At 44.8% G+C, this 22,860-nt stretch overlaps 1 protein-coding gene across 2 annotated transcripts in view; it reads left to right on the top strand.

Moving 5' to 3' along the window:
* Positions 1-22,860, top strand: part of ITPR1 (inositol 1,4,5-trisphosphate receptor type 1) — a 355,281-nt gene that overhangs the window by 167,753 nt on the left and 164,668 nt on the right. For both annotated transcript variants that reach the window (XM_070360064.1, XM_070360063.1), the window contains 14 exons: positions 695-855; positions 1,531-1,672; positions 3,418-3,576; positions 6,210-6,382; positions 7,647-7,766; positions 8,952-9,146; positions 11,447-11,698; positions 12,354-12,495; positions 13,055-13,208; positions 15,077-15,264; positions 18,376-18,514; positions 19,182-19,236; positions 22,093-22,258; positions 22,372-22,542. In XM_070360064.1, coding sequence (XP_070216165.1) covers positions 695-855; positions 1,531-1,672; positions 3,418-3,576; positions 6,210-6,382; positions 7,647-7,766; positions 8,952-9,146; positions 11,447-11,698; positions 12,354-12,495; positions 13,055-13,208; positions 15,077-15,264; positions 18,376-18,514; positions 19,182-19,236; positions 22,093-22,258; positions 22,372-22,542 — 2,217 coding nt within the window. The remainder of the gene's footprint in view (positions 1-694; positions 856-1,530; positions 1,673-3,417; positions 3,577-6,209; positions 6,383-7,646; positions 7,767-8,951; positions 9,147-11,446; positions 11,699-12,353; positions 12,496-13,054; positions 13,209-15,076; positions 15,265-18,375; positions 18,515-19,181; positions 19,237-22,092; positions 22,259-22,371; positions 22,543-22,860) is intronic.

The raw sequence follows: 22,860 nt of genomic DNA, 5'->3' as shown, positions 1-22,860 counted from the left end.
ACCATTTTGTATATTTGCTTTTTCCCTATGAATATATGTTTTTTTTATTTTATTTTTAAACTTTACAATATTATATTGGTTTTGCCAAATATGGAAATGAATCCACCACAGGTATACATGTGTTCCTCATCCTGAACCCTCCTCCCTCCCCCCTCCCCATACCATCCCTCTGGTCATCCCAGTGCACCAGCCCCAAGCAAATGAAGCAACTGAATATATGTTTTTAAATTATAAACATCTCAGATGCTTATGTAACAAATGAGCTGTAAAATCATAGTACTACCCCATTTCCTGCCTTAATTTTCTTCACGTTACCAACCTCTAAAGGTAACAACTGTTGACAATTTGAGGTTCATCTTTTCAGGTGTTTTTCTGTGTCCACTTTATTTTAACAGTAAGAGAGCTCCAAGTTTTTTCAGTTGCCCAGAGTTCTATAAATCCAGCATTTGAGTAATATCTTCCCCTCTCAATCTAGTAGAAAGTTAAAGTGTTAGTCACTCAGTCGTGTCCTACTCCTTGTAACTCCATGAACAGTAGCCCGCCAGGCCCCTCTGTCCATGGGATTCTCTAGGGAAGAATACTGGAGTTGGGTTGCCATGCCCTTCTCTAGGAGATCTTCCCAACCCAGGGATTGAATGCGAGTCTCCTGCATTGCAGGCAGTGGACTCTCCCACAAACCCATCTTTCATTTCAGATTGGCACTTCTCCCGTGAAGGAGGACAAGGAAGCCTTTGCCATAGTGCCAGTCTCTCCTGCTGAGGTTCGGGATCTGGACTTTGCCAATGACGCCAGCAAGGTGCTGGGCTCCATAGCGGGCAAGTTGGAGAAGGGCACCATCACCCAGAATGAAAGAAGGTGAGGGCTCCCTGCAAGAACTGCACGTGCTCGTTCTCACCCACCGTGGATTTTAAAATCCCTGGCAGAGAGAGAAGTGCTCTGAAGAGCTCTTTGGAAGAGAGCCAGGCCTTAGCACTTACCAGTGGCTTCAACTTGTGGTTTTCAATAGTTGCTCTCACTATTCTGAAGGTCTCTATAAACAGTAAAGATCTCCTTCCTTCTCTGTTTTCCTGCCTCCAGCTTGGTCTTTGGAACTACCTTACTAAATATCAGTGGTGGAGGTTGTGTGTGTTGGTTGCTCAGTCGTGTCCAACTCTTTGCAACCCCTTGGACTGTAGGCCGCCAGGCTTCTCTGTCCATGGGATTCTCCAGGCAAAAGTACTGGAGTGGGTTGCCATTTGCTTCTGCAGGGGATCTTTCCTACCCAGAGATTGAACCGGGGTCTCCTGCATTATCTGAGATAAAATGTAATGTCTACTATTTTGTGAAAATGATAATCTTTTTTGGACAGTGAAATATTGTCTCTGTTTCACTCTTACTGGTAATTGGCCTTAATTGACAATTTCAAGGAAACTGGGAAGAATGGGTTTGCGTCTGTGTGACTGGTGCCTTAAGCCTGAAAGCTTCCATAGTGGTTTTGATTCTGTTAAATATCAAACACTTCCCATGTCTAATTGCTTCTTTCCTCCTAAGATCTGTAACCAAGCTGCTGGAAGACTTGGTTTACTTTGTCACTGGCGGAACCAATTCTGGTCAAGATGTTCTTGAAGTGGTCTTCTCCAAGCCCAACAGAGAGCGTCAGAAGCTCATGAGAGAACAGAATATTCTCAAGCAGGTCAGTGAGAGGTGACATACTGGGTTGGCTCTAGCAAGAATCCATATTATCTGGTCTTATAGAGGAATGTAGATGATTTCTACTGGGGAGGCTTGATCTGTTGACTTTAAAAAAAAAAAAACAGACAATTTTTTGGAGCAGTTTTAAGTTCACAGCAAAAGTGAGTAGAAAGTATAAAGAATTCCCATACCTCCTACACACAAACAGCTTCTCCCATTAGTAGCGTCCCCACCAGAGGGGTACATTTGTTAGAACTGATAAAACTACATTGACATACCACAATTGCCCAAAGTGTATAGTTTCCATTAGGGTTCACTCTTGACGTACATGCTGTGAGTTTGAACCAATGTATTACAATATGATCCATCATTATCACATCATGTAGTTTCATCACCCTAAAAATCCTCTCTGCTTTATCTGTTTGTCCCTCCCTTTCCCCCAACCCCTGGCAACTAGCCATTGATTTTTTTATTGTCTCCACAGTTTTGCCTTTTCCAGAACATCATATTTTAACCGTTAGAATCATACCCTATGTACCTTTTTCAGATTGACTTTTTTTCACTTAGTAAATTTCCTTCATCCTTTCACAGTTTGATAGTTCACTAGATTAACACACATATTGAATATCAGCTGTGTGAAAATTTACCTTTTGGGAACTCCAACAAGAATTGCAGTTGACAGCTTTATTTTCCTCACAAAGAATATCAAGGGCAGTGCATCCTTAAGCTTATTTAATATATCTGGGAGATTTGGAGTGTATGATAAACTCAGAAGGCCTTTAGAGGCTCTTATAAGGACCACTATAAATCACCAAAAAATCTTTCCATAAAGAATGAGTAGAAAACGAAGTTAGCTCACAGAAAATACATATATGGTGTAATTTGGTACAAATTTAAATAAACTAGAGTATGAGGGAATCAGAGGGAGGAAAGTAACAAGTCCGAGGTGGATGAAGCACCCAGAAGTGTATACCACATAGTTCTCTAAAACTGTTGGAGATGGGGCCGCAAGCTTGGCTTGGAAATCGCTGGCCTCTAGAGCTGAAAGAAAAACATGTTAATTATAAGTCCTAGAGTTATCCGTAGGAACTTGGGTTTGAGGTTTCTTTCTCCTTTTAAACTGTGGTTGAACTAAAGTCATTAATACTGCATCCTGTTTCAACAAGAGTTTCAAGTCTTGAAATGAATTATGCCTTGCTGTTTGATGTGATGACTTCCAAGTTAGACCTCTGGCTTAATGCTCATGCTGTTTTATGCAATAGTGATTCCTATAGGGTCCGAAACTGTGATTCAGTGGAGGAGCCTTTATTCAGCACTTGTGGTGAGCACTGTACTCATGACCTGACTATCTACTTTCATCATTATCACACCCTGTGAGCTAGGTATTATTCTCTACATATTACTGCTGGGAAAACTGAAGGTTACCTTGACCACGATGTATACCTGTAGAAAAGTAATAAAGAAGTGTAATTTTGACCTAGAATCTACTGATTCCAGAGTCTGTGCTCCCAGGCACTGCTGGGAACACCACATTTTCAAGTATTTGAGGACCAGTTATGTTTAGGAAGACTGAGTTCGCCGAGGACCCTGTCCCAGTTGATGGAATGAACACAGATTTCAGGTTCCTGATCATTTAGATAGACTTTCCTGTGTAGTCCGCCCACCCTTGAGGTTCTCTTCTTTTCACAGGGAGGCTTAGCCGTTAAAACAGTAGGTGATGGCAGTTTTCATTCTTTTCACAAACAGATCTTCAAGCTATTACAGGCCCCATTCACAGACTGTGGTGACGGCCCAATGCTGCGTCTGGAGGAGCTGGGAGACCAGCGGCACGCACCCTTCCGACACATCTGCCGCCTTTGCTACCGGGTCCTGAGACATTCCCAGCAGGACTACAGGAAGAACCAGGTGAGCTCTGAGGACCCTGGGAAGTGCCAGACAGCTTCCTCCCTCGAGTTCACTTTCCTCAATGAGTTTTAAGTGTCACATGTATATATTTATTTAGTGGCTAGAGACTAGTTCATTGTTCAATTTGCTCTTCAAAAGGAAACAGATATTTTTGCAAGCCTGGGAAGATGCATGAGTGAGTTGAGAAGGATACATCAAAATTCTCCTTCTACAGCATCCTTGGAATGAGATTCTTTTTTATATGTTGATATTACAAGTACAGTATTTTTTAAAACTTTTCATTTTATATTGGATTATAGCTAATTAACAATGTAGGGATAGTTTCAGGTGGGTAGCAAAGGGACTCAGCCGTACATGACATATATACATTCTCCCCCAAACTCCCCTCCCATCCAGGCTGTCACATAACATTGAGCAGAATTCCCTGTGCTATACAGTAGGTCCTTGTTGGTTATCCATCTTAAATATAGCGGTGTGTACATGTACAGTATTTCTTATGGCACATTTCTGGAAGGTGTAAGGGTGCAGTGGTTCCATGTGCTTTTATTGGAAATGGAGTGAAATCTTTTCTTCCTGCCCCATCCATTCTCTCCATCTCTGCTGGTAACTTCCTCTTTGTTTTAGTTCTGGCTCGTGTTTTAGACATTCTAAGTCATCATCTATTGTCATGACAAGTAAACACACAAACAAACAATATAGTCTTTCTACGAATTAAATATTTAAACCTCTGTGAGGGTTCCAGACAACTGGAGATGCTGAGGAATCACTATGTCAGTGGTTGTTAACTGGGAGCAATTTCACCACTCACCCCCACCCCGCCCTGGGCCAGGAGGACGTGTGGAAATGTCTGGAGATGCTATTGAGTGTCACAGCTTGGGAATGCTACTGGCATGAAGTGGTTGGAGGCCACGGATGCTATTTAACATCTGGGTGAGCCCAGCCCAGTCCCCCGACCCCCAGCAAAGACTTATCCGGTCCAAGAAGTCAGTAGGTACTGCTGAGTTCAAGAAACCTGCGTTCCATAAAGTACTGTAAGCGTACGGCGGTGCCTCTTACAATACGGACTCCAGTCCCTGCTGTGTGTTACCAAAGGTTTTGTTTTTAAGCTTTGACCACCGCTATATCTGGCCTTTAAATTTAAACTGTTCTCTGTAGTGAAAGCTTTTTGAGTGTTGTCATACAGTGCTAAATCATCCTAAGCAGTGCTCTGAGATATTAGATACAACTTTATTAGCAAGTATTGGGCTGGCCAAAAAGTTTGAGTTCTCCACAAGATGTTATGAAAAACCCAAACAAGCTTTTGGCCAACCCCGTATTTCTAAATCATTCACTTTGCCTTTGCTACTGTTTAGATATAAAGCATCACACACTGGTGATGCTATGTTCATTCATGAGCATAGGTTGCCATTGGGCACTATGGTCAGTTTAAACCCACCTCTTGTGTGTGAGTACCATATTTACACCATACTTGTGCTAAAGAGATTTTATTCTCTTCCCATGAGGATGCGTCAGAGTCTATAATGTGTGCCGGGACCTTTTGCTTGTACATCAGAGGACTAGACCAGTCCTTCTTGTTGCTGTTGCTGTGGGTGTCTTGGCTTGGTTGGTTACGGACCCTGTACCTTTTGGCGGTACTACTGACATATCCCTGGGGGCTGATGAATTCTCAGACACGCATCCTTACTGAAAAGTAGCCCAAGTCCACTCTGTTAGTCCTTAGTCACTTTTAAGATTTTGAAATTAATGAATTAAAATGAAACCAAGTTTCAAGGGCCTTTTGAACTTTGAGCAAGCAGTCTGTCTTGGACAGGGAAAATATCTTTGAATAACAACAAAGTATTTATAAGAGGCTTCCTGGCGTCCTGAAATATTTCAATGGGACATCATGTCTGATCCCAAAAGAGAAGTCAGAGATGTTTTCATATGTTCTGTGAATGCAGTTGACTGGTTTATATATTCCTGGGCTTCCCTGGTGGTTCAGCTGGTAAAAAAATCTTCCTGCAGTGTGGGAGACCTGGGTTCAGTCCCTGAATTGGGAAGATCCCCTGGAGAAGGGAACGGCTACCCACTCTAGTATTCTGGCCTGGAAAATTCCATGGACTGTGTAGTCCAAGGAGTCACAAAGAGTTCGACTCAACTGAGTGACTTTCACTTCACTTCTTCACATATTTCTAATTACCCAGTGACTTTAATTTTCATCCCAGATAAGGAAAATACAATGGAGTGATAACATTGTTCAAAATATCCAGGTAGAATTCACCATGTTTATTCAGCAACACAGGGCAGTGAGGCACAGTTTATCCTCTTGAATGAGTAATAAAATCAGAGCTGGAAAACAATCTTGACCTTTAGAAAAATAAGTCACCACATTAAAATTAATACTGTGGACTTAATAAAATGCCCATGTGTAAATACAGGAAATGTTACTTAGTGATACCTGTGTGGCAGGTTTAGTAAACTAAAGGATGTGAGAGAGTTTGCGGCTGTCACCCTGGGTTGGGAAGTTAGGGAAGGATGCTCCCCTCTGATTTTCCTCAAAGGGAGTAGCTCTCCTCGGGGGCTGCTGCCCCTTCCCTTGCTCTGCACCTCACCACACTGTCCTCCCTGCTTACCTCTCTCTCCTCCCTTTGAAGGAGTACATAGCCAAGCAGTTCGGCTTCATGCAGAAGCAGATTGGCTATGACGTGCTGGCCGAAGACACTATCACCGCCCTTCTGCACAATAATCGCAAACTCCTGGAAAAACACATCACCGCGGCAGAGATTGACACCTTCGTCAGCCTGGTGCGGAAGAACAGGGAGCCCAGGTGAGGCGGAGGGTGGGGTTGATCGGCAGAAGTTGCCTCTGTGTTTATGATGCAGGCTCTGAGCTGGTCATGGTGGTCTTTTTTGTTTTTGTTTTTAACTAGATGTCCTTTGTTTGGGCCTGCTAGGCCCCATGTCTTGATTGAGCAGGTCTTGAGAGGCACTTTGAGTCATGGAAAGAGCATGGTATGGAAATGGGACCAGGGTAGAATCCTGGCTCCAGAGTTTACCCGCTGGTGACCTTGAGCTTTAGTCTCATCTACTAGATTAGTTGTTATGAAAATTAAATGAAGATAAATACATGTGAAGTGCCTGGCACTTATATGTAAGTGACAGCTATCGACCCCTCATTCACTTTGTAGCACCCTGTTATGACCAGTCAGAACTTCCCCAAGTATCAATAAGTCTTTTGCACACGTAGTTATCACCTGAGTGTTTGTATTTACAATAGTGAATTCTATCGATTCTATTGCATTCTTACAGATCCCACCCTCCTTGTACACTTTCTTCTCTCTTTTCTTCTCCTTTTAATTAAGATCCACCCCGTGTCAGGGGACGTGGGAACTAGTTTACAATGTGGATATTAGAAACACTGATGCTAGAGAGCTGAAGGTGTTATTATGAAACTGACTCCTCCCACCTATTAAAAACAGCTAACATCTTATGGATCCTCTCGTGTGCCAGGGACTGAACTGAGTAAGCACTTCACATGAATTACTTCATTTAATCTTCAGAAGAGCCCTCTGGGGTTAAAGGTTATCCATTTTTATTGATGAGAAAACTGAAACATGGTTAGGTTAAATAATTTCCCCCAAATAACAGTACATGTTAGAATGTAGTGGAGAAGAACCAGAACCAGGATTCTGATTTAGGCCCCAAGCATCAGACCTCTCCCCACTCTGAGTACCTAGCATCATCACCACGTCTTCCTTAGGTGATCTTACTTGATGGGTTCTTCTGTTCATTTTTACCTCATCACCTCTTCCTTATAGCAGTCACACCCATCCTTCTTGTGCTTTTCTTTCTTTCTTTCTTTTTCCCTCCTTCCTTGCCTCCCTCTGCTCTCTCCCTCCCTCCTTTCTCTTCCCTCCCTCCCATGTCTGGGTAACTGGTGATACCATGCACACAGACACTGAAACCCAAAGCCTCTCTGACTTGTGGTAAAGGTAGCTTGGGTCTACCCTTTGGAGGGAGAGCCACGTCCCCAAGACCTAACCCTTACTCTGGCTACAAAAAGCATTTGGTTTGGTTTCTGTTTCCCCACAGGTTCTTAGATTACCTCTCTGACCTCTGCGTGTCCATGAACAAATCCATTCCGGTGACTCAGGAACTGATATGTAAAGCCGTGCTGAATCCAACCAATGCCGACATCCTCATTGAGACCAAGTGAGTGGGGGTCGGGGAGTGACTATAAAGGTGAGAATGGGAATTAGATGGAGAGTGTGTGCCTCAGTGATTGTCTGTGCCATGGGGAGTTAAACCCAGCCCCTTCGCTTCTGAAGTCAGGTTGTCTGGCCTTTGATTATCTTCACGCCAGCATCTTGATTAGGGGAGTTACTGGATTTGCTTTTGCTGTGGTGGCCTCCTCTGTATCGTGATGTCACTCACTTTGCTTACTGAGTTGAAAGTGATGTGGGCTACTGGGGAGCATCTTACACACCCTTAATTTCATTTTAAGACTTGAAAGTTCTCCAGTTAGGATCATCAGGTTTAAATTTTAAAGAAGGTAATTCATTGTCAATATTAAGACAGGGGTTGCTAAGAGTCAGACATGACTGAGTGACTTCACTTTCACGTTTCACTTGCATGCATTGGAGAAGGAAATGGCCACCCACTCCAGTGTTCTTGCCTGGAGAATCCCAGGGACGGGGGAGCCTGGTGGGCTGCCATCTATGGGGTCGCACAGAGTCGGACATGACTGAAGTGACTTAGCAGCAGCAGCAGGGAAGAGCTTGTGAAATTACCACTATTCAAAAAGTGTTCATTGGTCTACAGAAGTTTGGAAAGTAGTAGTCGATTCATTTGTAACAGGGGAGCATATACTGCCAGTAACATACCAATGTTAAAAAAGAAATGTTTTTTAAAAACACTAACTTATGCCCTAAACTTGTGATTTTTTGGGGGGGAGGGGTCTCATGCATAACTTAATTTTGAGCTTGGGCTGAATGCTGACTTTCTCAACCTTGGCCTTTGACATTTGGGGCCAAGCAGTTCTGTGCTGTGGGTGCTGTCCTGTGCCTCGCAGGAAGTGCAGCAGTCTTCTGTGTATGTGTACCGGTTGCCAACAGTACCTCTCCCATTTAGTTGGGACAGCCAAAGACGTCTCCGGATGTTGCCAAGCATCCCCTGGGGAGACACAGCCTCCCTAGTGGGGCACACCTGAGCTAAAGTGTATGAAGTCGATGTTTGCCTCTCCTATGGTTCTGCCAAAGGGAGAAACGAAGTGGCTTTCTGTGTGTGTGTGTGTGTGTGTGCTGAAAGCACAGCTGGAGTTCAACGCACAAATATAGTTAATCAGTGACAAGCAAGGATTTCAGACATGAGTTTTCCCGCCTCCTCCTATGTTTTCAGGTTGGTGCTCTCCCGTTTTGAATTTGAAGGCGTTTCTACCGGAGAGAACGCTCTGGAGGCAGGCGAGGATGAGGAAGAAGTATGGCTCTTCTGGAGGGACAGCAACAAGGAGGTTCGCAGTAAGAGTGTCCGGGAGCTGGCGCAGGATGCCAAGGAGGGCCAGAAGGAAGACCGCGACGTCCTTGGCTACTACAGGTGCGCGGGCCTGTGCACGGGCGCCCTGTGATGTCCTCTCATGAGATGTCCAGCAGAAAGACAAATGTGTATTTCAGGAGTTTGTAGAGTGTGAGCTGTCAGCAGTGCTTACATAGTAGGGCAGTGCTACCTGGGCGTGGCTTGGTCACAAGGAAGCTGCTTGGTTGCATCAGCCCCGTCTCACAGTTGTTGGTCTCTGCACGGGGTAGCACATGGATGTAGTTTGTGGTAGATACGAGTCAGGCTGTGGGGTCACCTCTCTACATACTGACTTTTAAAAAAATTTTTCATTTTATGCTAGAGTATAGCTGATTAATAATATGAGAATTGTATCACTGTCAGGGACGCAGCTGTACATGTACCCATTCTCTCCCAAACTCCCCTCCCATCCAGGCTGCCACATAGCATTGAGCAGAGTTCCATGTGCTATACAGTAGGTCCTTGTTGGCTATCCATTCTAAATATAGCAATGATATTAACTTTTTGACTTTGGTCCAGTTATCCACCTCTATGTCCCAGTTCCTTTACCTGCAAAACGGAGACAATGTGCCAACCTCTTAGAACTGTTACAGGCAGAGCTAAGAAATGTGCATGTGTATGCACACATCTGTTGATGTCTCTATCTGCACACACACACACATTTGTTTCTGTATTAATGTATATGAATGTAATAAAAACCCTGAGTTCACATCACGACTTTCAGCTCCACTCCAGCACCATAGGGTCGTTCTCATCTTCACCCTCTGTATCCACAACTCCTTCCTCGGACAGCGAGAACCTGCCGTGTTGACTGGTTTCCACCCCCATCCTGGTGTTTCCTTGGTCCCAGCTGTAAGACCTGTTGACTCTGCCACCTCAAGGGAAGGGAACCAGTAAACACTTGAAAAAGAAAAGAAAACAGGAGATGGTTGGAGAAGTGCTAGCAGCATTTTCTAATAAAAACTCAACTTTGCAGTTCCAACGCCCTTTGTGACCCTCCTGTATTTTGTTCTCTCCGTTCACGCAGATGGTGGGTGACCTTCCACACTCTATGTATGTTCATATTTTACATTTCTGTGCCTTCATAAATAATACATAGTATTTTAATGAGCCTTGAAATTTTATATAAATGGTTCCATACTCTGAGTTTTTCTCTGAAATCTGCCCTTTTTATTCAGTATTGAATCTGAAATGGATTCATGCTAATGGTGGTAGGTCCATTTCTTTAATATTGACTGCTGAATGTTATTCCATTTATTACTATGCCAACATTTTCTTTTCTCTTTGAATTCATTGTGTGCCACAATTTAGTTTTTCGTGTCAGGAAACATCATTGTTCAGATTGGTGCGTGTGTGTAGGAATTTCCATTCCATACCAGGAAATTATGAGATTGGGGCACAGGCATATTTTAAACTGATTAAGCAAGCGATCCTAGACTGGATGTTTTGGTGCACGCTCTCACCAGTTGTAAATGAGCACTTTTGTTTCTCTTTGTCTTTGCATTCTCTGAATATTATGACACTCTAATTTTTGTTGATGTTATGAGCATGTAATAGACCAAGTTTGGAACTTCACAGAGATCACATGTAATTGGGTGAGGAGGAAACCTTAAGACATTTTGAGGAGTCCCCTACTTTTTCCACGATGTTTGTCACATGTGTGTGAAGTCAAAGAGCAGAGCTGTATGAGATAAGACCCCGAAAGTGTCATAAAATTTCTAAGGAGACTCAGTGAAGGTCTAAAACCTTTACCATTTCCTTTGTGGTCTTTAATGTGCTGTATAAAAGCCAAACTAAAGTAGGGCTTCCCTGCTGGTCCAGTGGCTAAGACTCTGAGCTCCCAATGCTGGGGGCCCAGGTTCGATCCCCGGTTAGGGAACTAGATCTCACATGCCACAACTAAGAGTTTGCATGCCACAGTGAAGACTGAGAATCCTTTGTGCCCCAACTAAGACCAGGCACAGCTAAATAAATATTTTTTAAAAGGCATAACTAAGGAAATAGATAATCGTTTTCACCCTAATGAAAATGATTTTTCATTTTTTTCTCCCCCATTTTATAAAATAAGGGCAAAATGGAATCAACTAGCCACGTAGGTACTCCCACATGGGATAGACATGTGTGACTGTTGGCATGGCTTGAGCTGTTCCTTTTTCTGCCAGATACAGAAGCCAGACTTAAGTGTACACGAGCAGGTGAAGAGTGTTGATGTACAAGTTCACATGGCCATACACCACTCCTATGAGATCTGGGCCCCTCCTCTGACTCTCCCGCTGTGTGTTTCTGGAAGTGTGAGCTCTGTGCAACTTTCCTTTTCTCAGGTACCAGCTGAACCTCTTTGCGAGGATGTGCCTGGACCGCCAGTACCTTGCCATCAACGAGATCTCGGGCCAACTGGACGTGGATCTCATTCTCCGCTGCATGTCCGACGAGAACCTGCCCTACGACCTGCGGGCATCCTTCTGCCGTCTCATGCTCCACATGCACGTGGACCGAGACCCCCAGGAGCAGGTCACCCCCGTGAAATACGCCCGCCTCTGGTCTGAGATCCCCTCCGAGATCGCCATTGATGAGTGAGCCTGGCTCCTTCGCCCTGTTAAGACCTTGTGTTGCTTTCAAATCTCTTAGCTGCAGTGTTCTGTGTAGCAGAAGACAAAGGACTTATGGTCAGGTTAAGTCTAGTTCAATCAGAGAAGAAAGGCTTTTTTTTTTTTTAATGAAAATGTAATTAAGCGTAGCAAGCATTATTTGTTCCTTCAAGAAGGTAAAAGATGGTATGATTGCCTTTTTATACCTTGTTTGTCTGTTTTATTCAGCAAATACTTAAGTGTCTCCTGCCTGCCAGGCTTAAAGAATCTATCTGGGAACAAACAAGAAAACTGTTTTGGACTTAGTGGTTCGATGGTTAAGCCTCTGCACTTCCAACGCTGGGGGCGCGAGTTTAATTCCTGGTCGGGCAACTAGGATCCCACATGCTGTGTGATGTGGCCAAAAAAGAAAAAAAAAAGAAAACTATGTTTACACTAGTGGGGAAAGACAGGCAATAACTAAGATAAAAGACTAAATATATACGTTAGTGGTGGCTGCTGAGCAGGGAAAGTAAATAGGGGCAAGAGGGTGGAAAGTGTTGGGGTGGGTGGTTCTGGCTCTAGGGGCTAAGCAAACAGGGAAGGCCTCATTGGGAGGAACCTGACCTTTGATTGCCTTTTCTTTCTCCTTTCCTTTTAGCTACGATAGTAGTGGAACCTCCAAAGATGAAATTAAGGAGAGGTTCGCTCAGACCATGGAATTTGTGGAGGAATATTTAAGAGATGTGGTGTGTCAGAGGTTCCCTTTCTCTGATAAGGAGAAAAATAAGCTTACATTTGAGGTAACTCATGGTGAAGTGATCTGTATGTTTTGTAAGAAACATGGTGAACTAAATCATGTAAAATGATAGAACATTATGTATGCTCTGTACGTTGTATTAAAAGTGACAGGAAAGAAACCAGACTGTGCTTAGGATCTGTCGTAGGTGAATCGTTTGAGGGACAGAAATTCTTATCACCTTTGAGTTGAATATTTCTCCTTGGAACCACTTTGCCTTTATAGGGGTTAGATTTCCAAGCATTGCAATGTTATCTGTGTCCTTGTTGGATATACCTTGGCTTGCCCTCTATTTTGGGGAAGCTACACAGACCCAATGATGAGGTTGGTTTTTTATTCACCAGTCATCAGAACACATCAGCAGCTCTGCACATTTTCATTTCTTATTTTTTCTCCTTATGAAACTAAATTGAATTTGATCAGAAACTGCAAGTAAATTAAATGACTTCTCTTACGGTAAAGAAGGTCACAATCAGTCATTTGTAAAATAGTCCACCTGAAATGGAACTGAAGGATACTGTTTAATTAATCCATCTCCCCCCTCTCTCTTTTAAATACAATAGGTTGTCAACCTAGCTAGGAATCTCATCTACTTTGGTTTCTACAACTTCTCTGACCTTCTCCGATTAACCAAAATCCTCCTGGCCATATTGGACTGTGTGCACGTGACCACAATCTTCCCCATCAGCAAGATGGCGAAGGGAGAGGAGAATAAAGGTGAGAACAACGTGGAGGAGCTGAGGTGGGGGCTCTGATGGTGCCCACGTGAGGTGGGGGCTCTGACGGTGCCCACGTGAGGTGGGGGCTCTGACGGTGCCCACGTGAGGTGGGGGCTCTGACGGTGCCCACACGTGGGGACGCGCTTGCGCCTCCTCCTGCCTCTGTCATGCTTACCACGTGCTGTTGCATTACCACGTGGTGTCACATCCTTTCTTCGTCCTCTTCTTCTTGACTCTTCATTACGAACGTGTTCAGATACAAACACAAGTGGAAAGAATAGTAGAGTGGACACCAAGGACCCGTGACTCAGAGTCAATGGTTGTTAACACTGTGCTGTATTTTTTACATTTATAAATGAAGTTGCACATTCCACTGCACCATTTGAAAGTCGCCTCACAGCTGGAATGCTTATTCACTGCTCTTGATGTGCCATGATGTTCTGTGCTTACGTTAGTATGTGAGTAAATGAAATCCAGACTGTGTCTGGGTATCCTGTTTCCAATTTGTGAGTAGGAAAATCTGCCTTGATGTGTTTGTTGTTCTCCTCTGTTTTAGTGTCGTAATAGACACATACTGGGTACTCATGTGTGGACTATTGTTCAACTAGTCTCTTCAGCTGGAATAGAAAAAGTGCGTTTACTTGCATTCTACTGCCTGTTAGGGCCTGTGCGCAGTCATTTGCCACGTGACCCTGTGAGTTGAGCTGGGTTTTCTCCTTTTATAGTTGAATAAACTGACCCTCACAGGTGGCACAGTGCCCTCAAGATCAGGTGGCTGTTGGTACAGCACCGGATGTGTGTCTTGTTAACTCCTGTATTAACACAGCACCAGATGTGTGTCTTGTTAACACCCACAGCAGGCATGCAGTGGGTGGCCTTACAATTGGGCAGGTTATTTAACCCATAAAATTGCTCCTTTGGGCAATTTCAAAGCCCACGCTCTTTCACCTACTTCCTTAAACCCTGATTTTTTTTTTGCCACTTTGTTTTTTTATTGAAGGATAATTGCTTTATAGAATTTTGTGGTTTTATGTCAAACATCAATAAGAATCAGCCATAGGTACACCCATGTCCCTTCCCTCCCAAACATCCCTCCCATCTCCCTCCCCATCCCACCCTTCTAGATTGTCACAGAGCCCCTGTTTCAGTTCCCTGAGTCATACAGCCAATTCCTATTGGCTATCTATTTTACATATGGTAGTGTAAGTTTCCATGTTACTCTCTCCATACATCTCACCCTCTCCTCCCTGTCCCCGTGTCCATAAGTCTGTTCTCTATGTCTGTTTCTCCATTGCTACCCTGCAAATAAATTCATCAGGACCATCGTTCTAGATTGCATACATATGTGTCAGTATATGATATTTATATTTCTCTTTTTGAGTTACTGCACTCTGTATAATGGGCTCTAGGTTCGTCCACCTCTTTAAAACTGACTCAAATGCATTCATTTTTATGGCTGAGTAATATTCCATTGTGTATATGTACCACAGCTTCTTTATCCATTCATCTGTCAATGGACATCTAGGTTGCTTCCATGTCCTAGCTATAAATAGTGCTACAGTGAACATTGGGGTACATGTGTCTTTTTCAATTTTGGTTTCCTCAGGGTATATGCCTAGGAGTGGGATTGCTGGGTCATATGGTGGTTTTATTCCTAGTTTTGTAAGACATCTCCATACTGTCTTCCATAGTAAGCCCTACATTTTTGATAGGTATTAACCTATCAGGTTCCCAGGGTCATAGAATGTATTGGGACAGAGACGTGTGAAATGACTTGTCCTGAAGAGCCTCTGCCCCTGGCCAGGTGTGCCCCAGAGTGTGCTCCAGGGGTCTGTCGTGACCGGGGTCTGTCCTGGCCCTTCCTAGGCAGTAACGTGATGCGGTCCATCCATGGGGTCGGAGAGCTGATGACCCAGGTGGTGCTCCGGGGAGGAGGCTTCCTGCCCATGACACCCACGGCCACCGCCCCTGAGGGCAACGTGAAGCAGGCCGAGCCGGAGAAGGAGGACATCATGGTGATGGACACCAAGCTGAAGATCATTGAAATACTCCAGGTAATCATGGGCCAGAAGTAGGGGCAGGAGTGTGCTTCACAGGGGAGCATCTGTGTGCAGTGGCCCTGCTTTGATGGAGCCCCAGGCTTTAGGGAAGAGAGTGGAGGTAGATTCTTAGCCTCGGGTGCCATTTCTGAACCAGCCCTCTTACTGCTTGTCATCTCCTGTCCATCCCCAACATGCCCTGTCCTGCCAGCCATGCCAGACTGTCAGCAGTTACCCTCGCTTTCCCTTATCATTGCTCTCTGTTGTCAGCCATACTTTTCGTTTGCTTAGAATTCACTCACACTCTGTCCATAGCTGAGATCCCTGCTTTTTGTTCATAACTCAGTTCAAAGTTCCATAAAGTTTGTAACTCCTCCCTCAAGCCTTCCCTTTCTCCCTCCCTCAACCATTCATATATTCAATGAATACTTATTGATACTGATTCCATGCCAAGTACTTTTAAGCACTGAAAATCCAGCAATGAACAAAATCATTCCTGCTTACATTTTGATAGGGGGCATAAGCTTATAAGGGCTTCCCAGGCTGCACTAGTGGTAAAGAATCCTTGCCTGCCGAAGCAGGAGACAAAAGAGATGTGGGTTTGATCCCTGGGTCCAGAAGATCCCCTGGAGGAGGGCATGGCAACTCACTCCAGTATTCTTGCCTGGAGAATCCCATGGACAGAGACACCTGGCGGGTTATAGTCCAAACGGTCACAAAGACTCAGACACGACTGAAGCAATTTAGCACACACAAACACATAGGCATGTAACAATGTATATACCAAGGATGTTAAAATATAAAAGAGAGTCAAGACTGTTTGGAGGCCCTTGGGGGTACATGTTTTGATGAGATTATCAGAGAAGGTCTTCCCATTCAGAGAGCAGTGAGGGAACTCATATTTAGGGAAAGAGTCTCTGAGACTCAGATGGAGCAATAAATGCAGAGACCCGAGGTGGAAGCACAGTTGGCAAGTCTGGGAACAGGTCAAGGTCAAGAAGGAACGGGAGAAGATGAAGTGGGGAGTCAGGGCAGAAAATTGTTTTGAGTGGATTTGCTGTAAAGATGCACAGAGAAAAGTCGGGGCGGGGGCTGAAAGGTGATTGTTGGTCATATTTAAGTTAAGGGATATCAGCAAGATTGTATGCAGAAAGGAAGTGATCACGTTGAGAGGGGGGACTTACTGAAAAAGAGGAGAGAGGATAATTGTAGAAGCAAAGTCCTGGCCTAAGGAAGTGGGGATGGGAGCCCTCTGCTTCCTATGAGAACCTTCCAGCCTTCCAACAAATTATGTTTTCTTCTTTCTGCTCCCTGGGAGTTTTAAATTCATTAACAAAATTAGCTGCTCCTTAATGAAAAGAATGCTGTAGTCACTTTTCTCTTTTATTTCACACTGCCTGATCTCAACTCCAGAAAGGATGGAGGAGATGAGGAGTTGAGATGGAGGAGAGAAATAGGCATGTTTACAGATGGAAGGATTTTTAAAAATTCTAAAATCACAGTTAACTGATGGTTTGAAAGCAACAGTGGTACTCCTCAAAATAATTACTGAAGCCAATAAAGAATGATTTAAGTACAGGAAAATCATTGAATTTATGTCTGAGCAAAAGTAGAGAAAGATTTCAAGGATTTCAGGCCATGGCTTACAGGTCCCAAGTATGTAGATATCATGTGTGTTTATCAGAATTGATGTGATGTGAAAATTGGTTACATCTTGAGGTCTACTCACTGTAGTGATTACTGTAATAATCTGAGAACATTTAATTGATGGATTCTTTCAGCAAATACTTAATGATCTACCATATGCAAAGCACTTTGCCTGGCTAGATGAGGGGCTGTATGAGGAATGCAGAGACAATTAGGACAGGGGCTCTGTCTCCAGGGTGTTTAAAGTCTAATAGGAAAAGGAGGTGTGATGAAGCTGTGTGTACATGGAAATAAAGCCATGAGAAAAATGTTCTTCTGAGATAAGGGTGGGTCTGGTGATCCCATTCAGTAAGGACCTGAGGAGATTTTAAAGAGGAGGTAAGATTTTATCTGAGCTTTTAGCCATGGACAGGTGTTGCGAAGAAACAAGGTGCTGTTCTCAGACAGGTGGAGCAGGTTAAGCCAGAGCATCATTGCTCAAGGTCAGTAAGCCCTTCTCCTTGGGCAGGGGTGTGGCGTGTGCTGAAAGGAAGTTATCAGAAATGAGGTTGGAAAGGCAGACTCTGGAAAACTTTGGGTGCCTGAAGTGTTAGGACTTGATTCTGAGGGAGCCTTTGACTGTTTTCAAGCAGGGAGCTAACCTAAGAAGAAATACCATTGGGAGGTAGACCTGGTAAATTTGGTAGTGTAATGACTGAGGTGGGAGAGAGAGGCTGTAAGCGGGGTAAAATACAGCAGGGGAGAGATCCATGAGGAGTGGCAGAGGCAGAGCCAGCAGGGCTTAGTCATTGATGAGATGTGTGCTTGTCGAGGAAGGTCCTGAGACTGACTGAGGGCAAGAGAAGCCATGCAGAATGGACAGTTAGTTTGATAAAGAGAGAAGAGACTGTCGGTAAGGTCCTTTTACAGTTCCGACTGGTTGACTGATCTTTCTTTTTTGGCTCCAGCCACAAGCATGGAAAAAGTATCCTTGTGTTGGAGCGGATGGGGAGGGAACACAGGGAGTGAAAGAAGAGGGAGCCCAAGAGTTTGCGTCTACATCAAAGGAAACAGTCATTTGTAGAAAATAAAGAGCCAAGCTAATTCTCGTACTGAAAACACATTTTTCTCTGTCAGTTCACTTAAAAGCAGCCAACTTCGCCCTTCTTAAGGCTCAGCGTCGGCATTCGATACTTGCTGAAATTAATGTTTTATAGAGGATGGAGTGGGGAGTGAGTGATTTATTGTTCTGATTATTAAATTAATTGCCGGGATGCTGAAGCTTTTACTAGAAGCGTAAGGTGCTGCGGGCAAAATTGATGTATCCCATGCAAGTCTTTGAAGACTGTTGAAATCTTAAGCCAAATATTTGGCTCACTTAGGGTTTAAGGTAATTGACGCAGCAGATGCCAGGCCCAGCCAGAGTGCAGCGGTTTGGCGGGGTGTTCCAGGTGGTATGCTAATGTAACCAATCTGTTTCCATTTCCATTGAATCTCTAGTTTATTTTGAATGTGAGGTTGGATTATAGGATCTCCTGCCTCCTGTGTATATTTAAGCGGGAGTTTGATGAAAGCAATTCCCAGACTTCAGAAACATCCTCCGGAAACAGCAGCCAAGAAGGACCAAGTAATGTGCCAGGTGAGTGATGCCAGGATGGGATTTCTGCCGTAAAATTGGACCCGGGTCTACTGAAAGCTGAAAGTCCAGAGAGTACGTTCTAGAACAAGGATAAAATGTGAATATATTTGAAGGTGACTATATGTAAAAATGACATCCTGGGAGTTACCCATTTGGGGCAAACAAATAATTGCAAGAGCCCAGATTCCTTCTGAAGTAGATCTTATTTCTTCCATCTTTGAGTGTCTTAGTCATAAGACAGCTGAGAATTCTAATGTTATGGTTGTGTGAAATACCGGGGAAAAAAAAAAACACCCTAAAACAAAATTCTCCAAGAAAATTGACTGTCCACTAGCAACTTTTACTCTGAGTAGAAGTTTTTCCCTGCCCAGGATATAGTGGTGATGGATAAGAGAAAGATAGTAGTAGAAATAAACCCACCTAGCAAGGTCTGAGCTTCCTTGAAAAGAGGTAGTGCCTCTCACAGGGTTCATGCACTGAGGAGAAACCTGGAGCCAGTGGACAGTGTGATCCAGGTTGACCTGGCTTCAGAGCTTTGCAGTAAAAGAAGCTGGAAAACTTGAGGTTAATCCATGAGCAGAGGCAAGGCTCTTTGGGGGGGAAGTTCACAGGCAGCACATTTCCATAACTTCCTGCATCTAAAGTTCTGTTCTCTCTAACTCTTCAGGTGCTCTTGACTTCGAACACATTGAAGAACAAGCTGAGGGCATCTTCGGAGGAAGGAAAGTATATTTTCAGTTTCTGTTTTGTAGGTGGTTCTGAGATGGAGGAGGCTCCTCTCCATTAGCTCTCAAAGACTTCTCCTTGGACTCAGAAAGGTTTAGTCCTTGGGTTTAGGTTCTTTGCCCCCTCACTTTATAACTTCTAGAACTCAGGTCAGAGTAATCTTAGTTGGCTTCATATATATGTGTTTACTGCCTACAGTAGAAAGAACTGAAGGAGGTTTCTCAAAGTATACACATTACAAGACTTTTTTAAATGGTGAGGAAATAGGGTTGAAAGAAAGAGGGGGCTCAAAACAGAGTGCAGAAAGCATGCTCATGGGTGCTACTGGGCGCAGTCACCCCCAAGCTCTTTAGGAGCCAAGCAGCCACAAGAATAAAAACAGGCATGCAGTTCTTTCATTGTCTGTAACCTGAAATTACTGTGTGAACCCTTTCCAAAAAGATGAGATTGCTCACTGTTGACTGAAAACATCATTATGAGACTCAAATCCCTGTAAGGCTCAAACACCTGCAAACTTGGTATAAACACTCTGTATGTATAACTCTTGGTATATACACATTTGCTTTGGTTATGTACTGCTTTTGACAACCAAAACTTAATGGATTAAGGACTTCCCTGGTGGTCCAGTGGTTAAGAATCCTTCTGTCAGTGCAGGGAATGCAGGTTCGATACTTGGTCGGGGAAGATTCCACATATCACGGGGCATCTAAGCCCATGTGCTGCAGCTACTGAAGTCCACTCTCTGGAGCATGAGAGTCACATCTACTGAGCCCACGCTCACACATGATAACAAAGACCCAGGACAGCTAAAGAAAAATGGATTAAAACAGTCATTTTATTGTCTCTCACGACTCTGTGGTTGACTGGGGCTCAGCTAGATGGTTCTTCTGCTGATCACTGTTGGGTCCGTCATGCGACCATCATAGCTAGTGATTGGGGTTGGCATATCCATGTTGCTGTCTTTGCATTTCTGGCTCCTTGGAGGTGATACCTTTAAGGCTGGGACTTCTCTCTTTTTCTCTGCACATGGATATTTTGGGCTTCTGCATAGCTTGGTAACTGGCTCTATGTGCAAAGGCCCCAAGAGGCCAGACCAACAGTGTACAAGCACCAAGCAAGCCTCCGCTTGCATCATGTTGCTGATGTCCTATTGGTCCAAGCAGATCGCCTGGCTGAGCCCAGTGTCCATGTGGGAGGAACCTACATAAGGGTGTTTAGACCAGAGAGGGCGAACTGATGTTCACTGTCTTAGTGCTTAATGTAAAATCTGTGAAGTTTGAATCAGCAACATTATTTACTCTATGGAAGAGATTGCTGTTCTGAAACTCAGGGAGTTTTGAGTTTAGCCTGGTGCCACTTCAGTCTGCTGGGTGGTGTCTTGGTTCTCTACTGCTTTCCTGGTGTGGAAGGGCTGTGAAAGCTTCTTCACACCTTTCTAGAGTGCATAGCATGAACACAGGATTTATGTACTAAGTCCTATCTATGCCTCCCTTGCTGGTCTGCAGCCATGAAGGTCTCAGCATTTGACCTTCATTTGATTGTAAACACAATACAGGCCCAGAACCTGACTGCCAGTGCTCAGGTTCACGGTGGCCTGCCGTTAGCGTCAGGACTTGCTTATTACATTTTTGGTTGTGTAAGTAGCACACAATCAGCGTAGCGTAGATCTTGGGAGAAGCCTTGATAATATACTGATTAACCCCAGCTAGGAAGCTAGAATAGCACTGAGTGGGGATGACTCATGGCAACACTTCTCAAAGTGGGGCCTGAGGGACCAAACTGCTTGCTGCCAGTTTGAGACGAGATAAGTGAATCTTTGGGCACTTTCATGGCCACTGGGGGGGCTTCCCAGATGGTGCAGATGGGCTTCCCTCATAGCTCAGTCGGTAAAGAATCTGCCTGCAATGCAGGAGACCTGGGTTTGATTCCTGTGTTGGGAAGATCCCCTGGAGAAGGAACTAGCAACCCACTCCAGCATTCTTGCCTGGAGAATCCCATGGACAGAGGAGCCTGGAGGGCCCCAGTCCATGGGGTCGCAAGAGTCAAATACGACTTAGCGACTAAACTACCATACCTGACTAGTCTAGTGATTTTCCCTTTTTCCAGGTGGTGCAGTGGTAAAGAATTTGCCTGCCAATGCAGGAGATGCACGAGGCAGGTTCGATCCCTGGGGAAATTAAACCCCCCTCCTGGAGAAGGGAACAGCTACCCACTCCTGTATCCTTGCCTGGAAAATTCCATGGACAGAGGAGCCTGGTAGGCTGCAGTCCATGGGGTCGCTAAGAGTCAGACGCGACTGAGTGACTTCACTTTCACTTTTCACTCTAATGCATTGGAGAAGGAAATGGCAACCCACTCCAGCGTTCTTGCCTGGAGAATCCCAGGGACAGGGGAGCCTGGTGGGCTGCTGTCTCGGGTCACACAGAGTTGGACACGACTGAAGCGACTTAGCAGTAGCAGACCTCAAAAACCTGGCCCTCCACCACAGATGGTTTCTTGGGACTAGCATCTTAAATAAAAAACAAACTAGTAACTCGGGAGAAACACAGCTGTGTGCGGCTCTGAAACCCCCAGCAGCAGAACATCTGGTGGGAGAGTGTTTGCAAAGCCAGGCCTGTCACTGTGGGAAGGTGGGGACTTTGGTTAAACACTGGGCAGCTGTGACACCATAACTGTCCCTTCCCCTCAGAATACAGTTGAAGATGAAACAAGATGGTATTGTTAAAGGAGTTATTTAATACCCAGGTCTGCTGAGGTCGGCCATAGAGTTGGGGATCTCATGAAGTGAGGTGTGTCTGGGCCCATGGGTGCAGGTGGAGGCTGTCTGTGACTCACGTGACCTCTCCCCTCAGTGAGGAGAACACCCCACTGGACCTGGATGACCATGGCGGCAGAACTTTCCTCCGAGTCCTGCTCCACTTGACGATGCACGACTACCCACCCCTGGTGTCGGGGGCCCTGCAGCTCCTCTTTCGGCACTTCAGTCAGAGACAGGAGGTCCTCCAGGCCTTCAAACAGGTAGCTTGGGTGGCCGTGTGTGCACACATGTGTGTGTACTTGTGTTATTGGTGGTGGTGTCGTCATCTGTCTGAGAGGGTGCTGAGTGCCACTGGTCAATTGCATTCGTTCAGGTTCAGCTGCTCGTTACCAGCCAAGATGTCGATAACTACAAGCAGATAAAACAAGACCTGGACCAGTTGAGATCCATCGTGGAGAAGTCAGAGCTCTGGGTGTACAAAGGGCAGGGCCCCGACGAGGCCATGGACGGCGCATCTGGAGAAAACGAGCATAAGAAGACAGAGGTGGGTGACCACAAGTTAGGTTGCCGGAGGAGATGCGTGGGTCCTGAGAACAAGTGAACGTCCTCCTCTGGTTTTAGGTAAAAATGCAGATGCTAGGATGGGCTGGGATCTCAAGAGGTCTGCTTGTTATCCGGGTGATAGCCATTCTCCTAGGAAGTGCAGCACCAGGTGCCTCTTGCAGACTCACCTGGGCACCAGGTGCCCCTTCCAGAATGAACCTGTTCTCCAGCTATGCCTGGTCCACCATCCTTTCCCAATCAGTGAAATAACATCCATCATGGAGAGCTGAGTGTGAGCAAGTGATTAACTCGGGCATAA

This window comes from Bos mutus, chromosome 22 (genome assembly GCF_027580195.1).
Source record: "Bos mutus isolate GX-2022 chromosome 22, NWIPB_WYAK_1.1, whole genome shotgun sequence".
In the NCBI taxonomy this organism is placed as follows: Eukaryota; Metazoa; Chordata; class Mammalia; order Artiodactyla; family Bovidae; genus Bos; species Bos mutus.
This window is presented reverse-complemented; position numbering and strand designations above follow the sequence as displayed.